The following is a 12932-nucleotide window of genomic DNA, read 5'->3' as shown; positions in this document are numbered from 1 at the left end:
TCTGATCACTATCTTGTGGAGGCGAAGATGAAGATTTGTTGAGGTTTTCAAAAAAAGAAGAGAGATTGTTGGGAAGAGGAGAGTGGTGAGAGTAAGTGAGCATGGAAAGAACACTTGTGTGCAGAAGTACCAGGAGATATTAAGTTTAGAATGGCATACAGTAAGAGGAAATGACACGAGGGGAGTGGGTAAGGAATGGGATGTATTTAGGGAAGCAGTTATTGCATGAACAAAAGATGCCTGTGGCATGAGAAAGGTGGGAGGTGGGCAGATTAGAAAGGGTAGTGAGTGGTGGGATGAAGTAAAGTTGTTACTGAAAGAGAGAAGAGAGTCTTTTGGACGATACTTACAAGGAAGGAATGCAAATGACTGAGAGATATATAAAAGAAGGTTGCAGAAGGTAAAGAGGATGGTGCAAGGGTTGAAAAGGAGAGCAACTGAGAGTGTGGATGAGAGAGTATCATTAAACTTTAGTTAGAATAAAAAGATGTTTCGGAAGGAGGTAGATAATGTACATAAGACAAGAGAACAAATGAAGTGAAGTAGGCAAGGGGGGAAGTAATAACAGGTAGTGATAAAGTGAGGAGATGAAGTGAGTATTTTGAAATTATGTTGAATGTGTTTCATGATAAAGTGGCAGATGTAGGGTGTTTTGGTCAGGGTGATGTGCGAATTGAGATGTTTAGGGTAAATGATTTGATTTTGAGAGAAGAGGTAGTAAAAGCTTTGTGGAAGATGAAATCTGGCTAGGTGGCAGGTTTGGTTGGTATTACAGTAGAATTTATTAAGAAAGTGGGTGACTGTGTTCTTAATTGGTTGGTAAAGATATTCAATGTATGTTTGGATCATGGTGAAGTCCCTGAGGATTAGTAGATTGCATGCATAGTGCCACTGTACTAAGGCAAAGGGGATGAAGGTGAGTGATCAAACTACAGAGGCATAAGTTTCTTGAGTATTCCTGGGAAATTATATTGGAGGCTATTGATTGAGAGGGAGAAGGCATGTACAGAGCATCAGGTTAGGGAAGAGCAGTATGGTTTCAGAAGTGGTAGAGGATGTGTGGATCAGGTATTTGCTTTGAAGAATGTATGCAAGAAATACTTTGAAAAACAGATGGATTTGTAATTAGCATTTATGGATCTGGCGATGGCATATGCTAGGGTTGATATGGATACTTTTTGGAAGGTTTTAAGGGTATATGGAATGGGAGATAAGCTGCTAGAAGCAGTGAAAAGTTTTTACCAAGGATGTAAGGCATGTGTATGAGTCGTAAGAGAGGAACGTGATTGGTTCTCACTGAATGTCGGTCTGTGGCAGGGGTGTGTGATGTCCCCATGGTTGTTTAATTTGCTTATGGATGTGGTTGTTAGGGAGGTAAATGCAAGAGTTTTGGAGAGAGGGGCAAGTATACAGTCTGTTGGGGATGAGAGGGTTGGGGAAGCGAGTCAGTAGTTGTTCGCTGATGATATAGTGCTGGTGGCTGATTTGATTAAGAAACTGCAGAAGTTGGTGACTGAGTTTGGAAAAGTGTCTGAAAGGAGAAAGTTTAGAGTAAATCTGAATAACAGCAAGGTTACTAGCTTCAGCAGGATTGAGGGACAATGTAATTGGTATGTAAGTTTGAATGGAGAAAGAATGGAGGAAGATAAGTGTTTAAGATATCTGAGAGTGGACTTAGCAGTGAATGTAACCATGGAAGCAGAAGTGAGTCACAGGGTAGAGGAGGGGGTGAAGGTTCTGGGAGCGATGAAGAATGTGTGGAAGGAGAAAATGTTATCTCAGAGAGCAAATATGGGTATATTTGAAGAAATAGTAGTGCCAACAATATTATATGGTTGCAAGGCATGGGCTATAGATAGGTTTGTACAGAAGAGGGTGGATTTAGTGGAAATGAAATGTTTGAGGAAAATATGTGGTGTGAGGTACTTTGATCTAGTAAGTAATGAAAAGTAAAAGTGATGTGAGGAAATAAAAAGAGTGTGATTGAGAGAGCAGAAGAGGGTGTGTTGAAATGGTTTGGACATATAAAGAGAATGAGTGAGGAAAAATTCAGAAGGAGGATATATGAGTCAGAGGTGGAAGGAACAAGGAGAAGTGGGAGACCAAATTGGAGATGGAAGGATGGAGTGAAAAAGATTTTGAGGGATTGGGGCCTGAACATGCTGGAGGGTGAGAGGTATGTAAACAATACAGTTTATTGGAATGATGTGGTATACCGGAATCAACATGCTGTCAGTGGACTGAACCAGGGCATGTGAAACGTCTGGGGTAAGCAATGGAAAGGTCTGTAGGGCTTGAATGTGGATAGTGAGCTGTGGTTTTGGTGCCTTACACATGACAGCTAGAGACAGTGTGAATGAATGTGGCCTTTTTTGTCTGTTTTCCTGGCACTACCTCGCTCAGGCAGAGGTGTAGTGATGCTGTTTCCTGTGGGGCAGGGTACTGCCAGGAATGGATGAATGCAAGCAAGTATGAATATATATATGTGTGCAAGTATGCAGTCTGTTGTGGATGAGAGGGCTTGGGAGGTGAGTCAGTTGTTGTTTGTTGATGATACAGTGCTGGTGGCTGATTCGGGTGAGAAACTACACAAGCTGGTGACTGAGTTTGGTAAAGTGTGTGAAAGAAGAAAGCTGAGAGTAAATGTGAATAAGAGCAAGGACATAAGGGGAGTGGGGGAGGAATGGGATGTATTTAGGAAAGCAGTGATGGCTTGCACAGAAGATGCTAGTGGCATGAAAAGCATGGGAGGTGGGCATATTAGAAACGGTAGTGAAGGGTGGGATGAAGAAGTAAGATTATTAGTGAAAGAGAAGAGAGAGGCATTTGGATGATTTATGCAGAGAAATAATGCAAATGAGTGGGATATGTATAAAAGAAAGAGGCAGGAGGTCAAGAGAAAGGTGAAAAAGAGAGCAAATGAGAGTTGGGATAAGAGAGTATCATTAAATTTTAGGGAGAATAAAAAGATGTTTTGGAAGGAGGTAAATAAAGTGCGTAAGACGAGGGAACAAATGGGAACATCAGTGAAGGGGGCTAATGTTGAGGTGATAACAAGTAGTGGTGATGTGAGAAGGAGATGGAGTGAGTATTTTGAAGGTTTGTTGAATGTGTTTGATTAATAGAGTGGCGGATATAGAGTGTTTTGGTCGAGGTGGTGTGCAAAGTGAGAGGGTTAGGGAGAATGAGTTGGTAAACAGAGAAGAGGTACTAAAAGCTTTGTGGAAAATGAAAGCCGGCAAGGCAGTGGGTTTGGATGGTATTGCAGTGGAATTTATTAAAAAAGGGGGTGATTGCATTGTTGACTGGTTGGTTAGGTTATTTAATGTATGTATGACTCATGGTGAGGTGCCTGAGGATTGGCGGAATGCTTGCATAGTGCCATTGTACAAAGGCAAAGGGGATAAAAGTGAGTGCTCAAATTACATAGGTATAAGTTTGTTGAGTATCCCCGGGAAGGCATGTACAGAGCATCAGATTGGGGAAGAGCAGTGTGGTTTCAGAAGTGGTAGAGGATGTGTGGATGAGGTGTTTGATTTAATGGATGTATGTGAGAAATACCTAGAAAAGCAAATGGATTTGTATATAGCATTTATGGATCTGGAGAAGGCATATGACAGAGTTGATAGAGATGCTCTGTAGAAGGTGTTAAGAATATATGGTGTGGGAGGCAAGTTGTTAGAAGCAGTGAAAAGTTTTTATCGAGGACGTAGGGCATGTGGACGTGTAGGAAGAGAGGAAAGTGATTGGTTCACAGTGAATGATTGTTTGCGGCAGGGGTACATGGTGTCTCCATGGCTGTTTAATTTGTTTATGGATGGGGTTGTTAGGGAGGTGAATGCAAGAGTTTTAGAAAGAGGGGCAAGTATGCAGTCTGTTGTGGATGAGGGAGCTTGGAAAGTGAGTCAGTTGTTGTTTGCTGATGATACAGCACTGGTGGCTGATTTGGGTGAGAAACTGCAGAAGTTGGTGACTGAGTTTGGTAAAGTATGCGAAAGAAGAAAGCTAAGAGTAAATGTAAATAAGAGCAAGGTTATTAGATACAGTAGGGTTGAGGGTCAAGTCAATTGGGAGGTAAGTTTGAATGGAGAAAAACTGGAGGATGTGAATTGTTTTAGATATCTGGGAGTGGATTTGGCAACGGATGGAACCATGAAAGTGGAAGTGAATCATAGGGTGGGGGAGGGGGCGAAAGTTCTAGGAGCGTTGAAAAATGTGTGGAAGTCGAGAATGTTATCTTGGAAAGCAAAAATGGGTATGTTTGAAGGAATAATGGTTCCAACATGTTATGTTATATGGTTGCGAGGCGTGGGCTATAGATAGAGTTGTGTGGAGGAGGGTGGATGTGTTGGAAATGAGATGTTTGATGACATTATGCGGTGTAAGGTGGTTTGATCGAGTAAGTAATGAAAGGGTAAGAGAGATGTGTGGTAATAAAAAGAGTGTGGTTGAGAGAGCAGAAGAGGGTGTTTTGAAATGGTTTGGTCACATGGAGAGAATGAGTGAGGAAAGATTGACTAAGAGGATATATGTGTCAGAGGTGGAGGGAACGAGGAGAAGTGGGAGACCAAATTGGAGGTGGAAAGATGGAGTGAAAAAGATGTTAAGTGATCAGGGCCTGAACATGCAGGAGGGTGAAAGGCGTGCAAGGAATAGAGTGATTTGGAACGATATGGTATACCGGGGTCGATGTGCTGTCAGTGGATTGAACCAGGGCATGTGAAGCGTCTGGGGTAAACCATGGAAAGTTGTGTGGGGCCTGGATGTGGAAAGGGAGCTGTGGTTACGGTGCATTATACACTACAGCTAGAGACTGAATGTGAACGAATGTGGCCTTTGTTGTCTCTTCCTAGCGCTACCTCGTGCACATTCGGCAGAAGGGGGTTGTCATTTCATGTGTGGCAGGGTGGTGACGGGAATGAATAATGGCAGACTATGAATTATGTACATGTGTATATATGTATATGTCTGTGTGTGTATATATATGTATATGTTGAGGTGTATAGGTATGTATATGTGCGTGTGTGGACGTGTATGTATATAGATGTGTATGTGGGTGGGGTGGGCTGTTCTTTTGTCTGTTTCCTTGCGCTACCTCACTAACGAGGGAGACACGACAAAGTATAATAAAAAAAAAGAGCAAGGTTATTAGGTACAGTAGGATTGAGGGACAAGTCAATTGGCAGGTAAGTTTGAATGGAGAAAAACTGGAGGAAGTGAAGTGTTTTAGTTATGTGGGAGTAGATTTGGCAGTGGATGGAACCAGGATAGTGGAAGTGAGTCACAGGGTGGGGAAGGGGATGAAAGTTTTAGGAGTGTTGAAAAATGTGTGTAAGGTGAGAACATTATCTCGGAAAGCAAAAATGGGTTTGAAGGAATAATGGTTCCAACAATGTTATATGGTTACGAGACATGGGCTATAGATAGGGTTGTGTGGAAGAGGGTGGATGTGTTGGAAATGAGATGTTTGAGGACAATATGTGGTGTGGGGTGGTTTGATCGAGAAAGTAATGAAAGGGTAAGAGAGATGTGTGGAAATAAAAAGTGTGGTTTAGAGAGCAGAAGAGGGTGTTTTGAAATGGTTTGGTCACATGGAGAGAATGAGTGAGGAAAGATTGACCAAGAGGATGTATGCGTCAGAGGTGGAGGGAACGAGAAGTGGGAGACCAAATTGGAGGTGGAAAGATGGAGTGAAAAAGATTTTGAGTGATCGGGGCCTGAACATGCAGGAGGGTGAAAGGCATGCAAGGAATAGAGTGAATTGGAATGATGTGGTATACTTGGGTCGACGTGCTGTCAATGGATTGAACCAGGGCATGTGAAGCGTCTGGGGTAAACCATGGAAAGTTCTGTGGGGCCTGAATGTGGAAAGGGAGCTGTGGTTTCGGTGCATTATTACATGACAGCTAGAGACTGAGTGCGAACGAGTGGGGCCTTTGTTGTCTTTTCCTAGCGCTACCTCGCACACATAAGGGGGAGGGGGTTGTTATTCCATGTGTGGTGAGGTGGCGATGGGAATAAATAGGGGCAGACAGTATGAATTATGTACATGTGTATATATGTATATGTCTGTGTGTGTATATATATGTATACATTGAGATGTATAGGTATGTATATTTGCGTGTGTGGACGTGTATGTATAAACGTGTGTGTGGGTGGGTTGGGCCATTCTTTCGTCTGTTTCCTCGCGCTACCTCGCTAACGTGGGAGACAGTGACAAAGTAAAATAAATGAATAGATGAAATGATTAGAATCTGGTTGGAATACATTTGGGACATTATATTTCACACTATTGCTCACATCATATTTTTCTCTGTATGTTTGTTTATTGGTTTGCTGTAATTGATTTCTAATTATGTGAGGTTTTTACAGAACATAACCAGCATAAAATGAAGGATTGTGTACTTACTCCCATTTGGAGCCTGTACTAGCAGCATGTTGGCTAATGATATAATGTTCAAAATAGCGAAGAGTATCTGAAGTTCTGTGCTTTATTGAAGTGAATGTGTGGTCATTACAGGATTCATTCAAATTATATCATTACTAACATACTGTGTTGATGATATAGGTTTTTCTCTTTTTTTGTACCATGAAATGACTTTTTGTTCATAGTTAATTTTGCCCTCGGTTAAAGCCCACTTTGTCACTTTTGTTCACAGTTGATTTTGCACTCAGCTGCAACCCATCTTGCCAGTAGTCTTGCAACTTTAGGGAATGGAGCCAAAACAACTTTTCACCGAACTCTCAGTGCCATTAAAAATCAGAGAGTCACTGAAGAGTTGGCAGATAAAGTTCATGACTGGCTTGCCAGACTAAGGGAGGTGCTGAGAGTTTTTGCTCCTTCAGAAGTGTTTGACAGGTGTTTCCGATTTTTTCTTACTGAAGGTATGTTGACTGTACAATGATTTTGTTTATAAGTGTATGCTTATGTCTGTTTATTGTGCATCACATGTATGACCTTTATGTTCTATCTCACTTATTACTCATGTGATTACCTTTACCAATTATGATTAAAAAATATGCTGAGTAATCTGTGATTCCACATATTCCACATATACAGCATTTTTATACCCGTATTTTTCCAGTTACTCGCACACATATATACTTTGGCGGAGTATGTTTCTTTGCTGGAGGTATCTTTGGCATAGTTGTGGGTATGAGGATTCGTAATTGCATAGTTGCTCCACAACGAATGAGAGCTGTAGTGGCCAACAGTTACAGAGGAATGGAGGTGAGATTTCTGTAGTAGTATGTTGCCTAAGTAAATGTTGGTGCCATTCCTTTTCCTTATGGCTTCATGCTTAGACTAAAATTGTATTTGTCAATGAATTAGTTGACTCAGCATACCTGTACATAGCCTTTTATATTAGTTTGTTATGAGGATCACTAATGGAATGATGACATAGCATGTTTCACAGCAAACTTATGAGTAAAGGTACCCACACATTCAGCAAGAAGTGCAAAAACAGTGCTTTAAACCAGTAGTGTGATGGATGTAAATTATCCTTTTCATGAGTTGGATTGGCTTTATGTTTACACATGCCCTGGGGTTAATTAGGATATTCATATGTTGAAGGGAGGGGTTTTGTGAGGCTATAATGTTGACTGGTTTAAGAGGACCGAGTTGTAAACAGAGAAGGGATAATTTTTTATTTGTTACTGTGTAATTCCTGTCTGTTTTTTCCTGCATGGAACCGTTACTCAGGAAGATGATTCTTTCCTACATGAAAAGGTGTATTTAAAACCAACACTTTATTAAATCACTAATTATGTAATGTTATATAGAAAATTAATGTCTGTCTTCACATATCCTTTAGCTTATTGAGAGCATCCTTATTATATCATCATGGCATATCTGCTCTGATAGCTGAGACATCTCACATATGTACAGTATCTGAAAGATTAAGACTTTGATACAAGATTGTGACGCATTCGCAGGCCACCCAGGGTGAAGTACTAAGTTTGAATACTGGTTGCCGCAGTCTGTCCACAGTCAACCCAGTTGTTCATCTTTCCCTAGGGGTCGGTTGATAAAATAGGTACCTGTTAGACTAGTTTATATATAGCATTAATTGGATGGCCTTGATTAGGGCCTTCCTTTCTCATGCTATCTTCGCTAACATAGAAAAAATACTAAACCCCTTATTGTTGACAAGTAGACACAGTCCTGGAGTTTTCATTATTTAACCCCTCTAGACAACAGCATATAGTTGGTACACCATGATTCAATAAAGAATCATTTACTGGCGGTTTATATAATTTTGATTATATAACCTTAGGACTCCTTTTATAGGGCTCCTGCAGCTTCAAGAGTATGCCACAATTGGCAGGAGGAACTCCCTTGGAGTAAGAAGCTCCTCAGCAAGACTGTTCTTTTCATACCAAACATGCCTTCCATTGACAGTGTAACCTCCTCATGCCGATGTAGAATATTAACTTTGCAATGAGGACAAAAATGGGTATGTTTCATGGTGTAGTAATCCCAATGGCATTGTATGGATGTGAGATGTGAGCCCTAAATGGGTATGAAATATTTGAGTACAATATTTGGTTTGAGAAGGGTCAAGTAAATAAGAAATGACAGGGTAAGAGAGAGGTATGGTGGTAAGAGGAGTATATATGTAAGAGATGAAGAGAGTGTGCTTATATAGTTTGGACATATGATGAGGATGAGTGAGAAGAGGATCACTAAAAGTCAAGGGGGCAAGTTAAATGGGGAAACCAAGGAGGAGGTGTCAGGATGGATTGAAAGATGCTTTGAAGGTTCAAGGCCTGAAAAGGCACAAGGGTGAGGTATGCTCAGGATAGAGCGAATTGGAAGGATGTAGTGTACAGGGGACAATGTGCAGTCAAAGGGCTGAACCAAGGCATATGAAGCTTTGGGGGGAAACTTTGGAAATGGAAAGGTTAGTACTGGAGAGGACCTGATAATTTGTATGGGAGAGTGGTGTTTTAAAGGGTGGTGGCATGCACTAAACTTCAGATTGGGTGGACAGTTTGGCTTCAGGTGAGGTAGAGTACATACGTGTGGATCAGATGTTTGCTTTAAAGAATCTGTGAGAAATACTTAAAAGAAAAACAGAAGAAGTTGCATGTGGCCTTTATGGATCTAGAAAAATCACATGACAGTTTGATTGAGAGTATTTTTTGAAGATGTTACAAATATATGGCATGGAGGGAAGCAGTGAAGAGTTTTTGTCAAAGAAATAATGTGTATGTGTGTGTGAATAGGAAGAGAGGAGGGTTTGCAGCTCCAAATGAAGTTGGCATGTTGTAAGGGTGTGTGATGTTACCATTGTTGTCAGCTTGTTTTTAGATTGTTTGGTGAGGGACAAAGACAAGTGGGAACTATTTTGCTTTGGCCACCACCTTGATGTGAGTTCCTCGAGGAAATTAACATCTGAGATATAGAGACAGAGTGGGAGCTAAGTGCAAAGTTCTTGGAAATAGGGACAAGTCTGCAGTCTATTGAGGGTTTGGGGCATGGAAGGTGTTATTCATCATTTCCTGATGACATAGCACTGGTGGAAGATTCAAGGGAGGAATTGTAGAAGTTGATGTTTGGATTTGGGAGAGTATGTGATAAGAGAAAGTTAAAAGTAAATATGAATAAAAGCAAGGTTATTAGGTTTAGGAAAGAGACTGATTAGTTGGAATATGAGTTTGAATGGAGGAAGTGGGATGTTTTAATTACCTGAGAGTGTACATAGCAGTGAATGGAACAATAGACGCTGGATGTATGCAGGAGTGTGTGAAAAGAGGTGAGGGCAAGGATGGATATGCTGAATGGTATAGTAGTTTCATTGGTGGTATATGGATGCAAGGTGTGGGCCATGGATAAATATGTACAAGAGAGGGTGGATATGTCTGAAATTGAATGTTTGAGGACTATAGTTAGTGTGAGAGGCATTGATCGAATGTGATATCATAGGATAATGGTAAGAAAAAGGTGTAGTAATAACAGTTGGATGCATAAGGGAGCTTAATTGGGTTTGCAGGAATGGATTGGACTTATGGAGAGGATGACCAAGAGTGTGTACATGTCAAAAATCAAGGATGATGTGAAGGGAACGATTGGAAGGTACTTTGATTATTTGAGTCTTGAGTGTGTTGGAGATTGTGAGGTGTTGGAACGATATGGTATACAGGGGGCTGCATGCTGTCTATGGGATGAATCTGGGCATGTGAAGCAGTAGTTGCAGTATGAATAATATCTAGAGATCGGATATAAGTAAATGAGGCCATTTCTTTGCCTGTTCCTGATGTTACTCCCCTAACTTAGGAAATGATGAATGAGCATAGAGATACATATTTATGCATGTGTGTGTGTCTTTCCCTATGTGTGTTTGATGACAGTATTGGCAGATTTGGGGTGTTTTGGATGAAAAGATGTGCAAAGTCATGGCAAGTGGCTTGGTAAAGAGACAGGTGGCGAAAGCCTTGTGTAAGGTGTAATGCGACTAATTACAGATGCATTTCTCAAGAAAGGGGTAATTATGTTATTGATTGGTTACTTAGGATTTTCAATGTATGTCTGGCTCATGATGAGGTGCCTCAAGAGTGGCAGAATTCATTTAATACCATTGTATGAAAAGGGTACCATTTATGTCCAAAATTTTACATGGATGTTCATTTTAATATTTTCAATATTTCTACTGAATGTAATAATTATTCTTTTGTAGAACCAGTTCTCTGGATATGAGATGTTAGTGTTTGATTGAATTATGATAATTCAGTCATAGTCTGTGATGAAACATTTATATCTTTACCCCTGATTATGTTTGGGTTTCAGGCCATTGGAGTGGTTGAAGATGTGGTTGCACCAAGGATTGTGGAGCCACATCAAGTATTGATTCAAGTCAAGGCTGCTGGAATAGACTACTTGGATATCAAAGTGGCTGAAGGGTATGGTCGTGTTTTGAGAAAACAACTGAATAAGTACAATCCAGTAAGTTGTAGTTAGTAACTACCGTAAATTTGTTTGGCTCATTTGTAGCATATTTTTACCTTCTTTTGGCTTCCATTTCCTTGATTATGCCATTCTTGTATGGTCAATTACAGGTTTCCCTTGCTATGTTCAAGTTTGCCATTCTTGATTTCAGTGGTTTGTTACCAACTCTATTGACCAAAATTTACCATTCATGATCAAGACCCTGGTAGTTTGTGATGATCCAGTTTGAAGTTTGACATATAGCAGGAGATATAAAATGTCAATAGAATATGATATTCTATGTGTGTCTGAAACTGATAAAAAGCAGGGAAATCCTGCTGAATTGCTTGTCATTTAAATGACACTCAACAGTGTGCAGTTTCTCAGTTTCTTTAGCTTAAATCACAAATTTACCCACTGGGCTTAGGGAAATAGGAAAACTATTGACATATTTCTTGCACGTCTTAAAAAGTAACTAACAGGTGGGAGCAGGAAGCTAGAAATTCTCATTTCCTTATGTTATCACTGTCCAAAGAAATATCAGCAGAAGAAAGAGCCAAGTGAGGATATCTCTTTGAAGAATTAAGCTAGGGTATCTGAATGTGTGTGGATGTAACCAAGATGAAAACGGAGATGGGGCTAGGGATTTCTTTTCCATTTTACTTATACTTTTTACCCTTTATTTACTTTTTAAGTTACTCACTGAGGCAGTTCTCTTCATTATACTGGATGTAAATTATAACTGATAATTGCAGTGAAAAAGTCTTTTGTCTGTGTCATCAAGCTTTTTGCATAGGTTTTATGTTTCAATGACTGATAGATGTGGGGTGTCTAAATTTGTGTGGATGTAACCAAGATGAGAAGAAAGTAGAGATATGTAGTATGTTTGAGGAAAGGAACCTGGATATTTTGCTGTGAGTGAAATGAAGCTCAAGGATAAAGGGGAAGAGTGGTTTGGGAATGTCTTGGGAGTAAAGTCAAGGGTTGGTGAGAGGACAAGAGCAAAGGAAGGAGTAGCATTACTCCTGAAACAGGAGTTGTTGGAGTATGTGATAGAGTGTAAGAAAGTAAACTCTAGATTGATATGGGTAAAACTGAAAGTGGATGGAGAGAGATGGGTTATTATTGGTGCCTGTGCACCTGGGCATGAGAAGAAAGATCATGAGAGGCACATGTTTTGGGAGCAGCTGAGTGAGTGTGTTAGCAGCTTTGGTGCTCAAGACCAGGTTATAGTGATGGGTGATTTGAATGCAAAGGTGAGTAATATGGCAGTTTAGGGTATAATTGGTGTACATTGGGTGTTCATGGTTATAAATGGAAATGATGAAGAGCTTGTAGATTTGTGTGCTGAACAAGGACTGGTGATTGGGAATACCTGGTTTGAAAAGAGAGATATGCATAAGTATACATATGTAAGTAGGAGAGAGGGCCAGAAAGCATTATTGGATTATGTGTTAATTGATAGGCTCAAGAGAGACTTTAGGATGTTAATGTGCTGAGAGGTGCAACTGGAGGGATGTCTGATCATTATCTTGTAGAAGCAAAGGTGAAGATTTGTAGAGGTTTTCAGAAAAGAAGAGAGAATGTTGGGGTGAAGAGTGGTGAGAGTAAGTGAGCTTGGAAAGGAGACTTATGTGAGGAAGTACCAGGAGAGACTGAGTGCAGAATGGAAAAAGATGAGAGCAAATGACGTACAGGGAGTGGGAGTGGGGGAGGAATGGGATGTATTTAGGGAAGCAGTGATGGCTTGCGCAAAAGATGCCAGTGGCATGAGAGAGGTGGGAGGTGTGCAGATTAGAAAGGTTAGTGAGTGGTGGGATGAAGAAGTAAGATTGTTAGTGAGAGAGAAGAGAGAGGCATTTGGACAATTTTTGCAGGGAAATAGTGCAAATGACTGGGAGATGTATAAAAGAAAGAGTCAAGAAGTCAAGAGAAAGGTGCAAGAGGTGAAAAAGAGGGCAAATGAGAGATGGATTGAGAAAGTATCATTAAGTTTTAGGGA

At 40.5% G+C, this 12932-nt stretch overlaps 1 protein-coding gene across 6 annotated transcripts in view; it reads left to right on the top strand.

Moving 5' to 3' along the window:
- Positions 1-12932, top strand: part of LOC139758835 (reticulon-4-interacting protein 1 homolog, mitochondrial-like) — a 399554-nt gene that overhangs the window by 358498 nt on the left and 28124 nt on the right. For all 6 annotated transcript variants that reach the window (XR_011714952.1, XM_071680684.1, XM_071680685.1 and 3 more), the window contains exons 3-5: positions 6660-6885; positions 7086-7231; positions 10793-10948. Coding sequence is in view for 5 of the 6 variants with exons in the window: in XM_071680684.1 (XP_071536785.1) it covers positions 6660-6885; positions 7086-7231; positions 10793-10948 (528 nt within the window). In the remaining variant the exon portion in view is untranslated. The remainder of the gene's footprint in view (positions 1-6659; positions 6886-7085; positions 7232-10792; positions 10949-12932) is intronic.

Source organism: Panulirus ornatus, chromosome 31 (assembly GCF_036320965.1).
Source record: "Panulirus ornatus isolate Po-2019 chromosome 31, ASM3632096v1, whole genome shotgun sequence".
In the NCBI taxonomy this organism is placed as follows: domain Eukaryota; kingdom Metazoa; phylum Arthropoda; class Malacostraca; order Decapoda; family Palinuridae; genus Panulirus; species Panulirus ornatus.
Note: the sequence above shows the minus strand (reverse complement) of the source record. Positions and strands in the feature narration are given on the sequence as shown.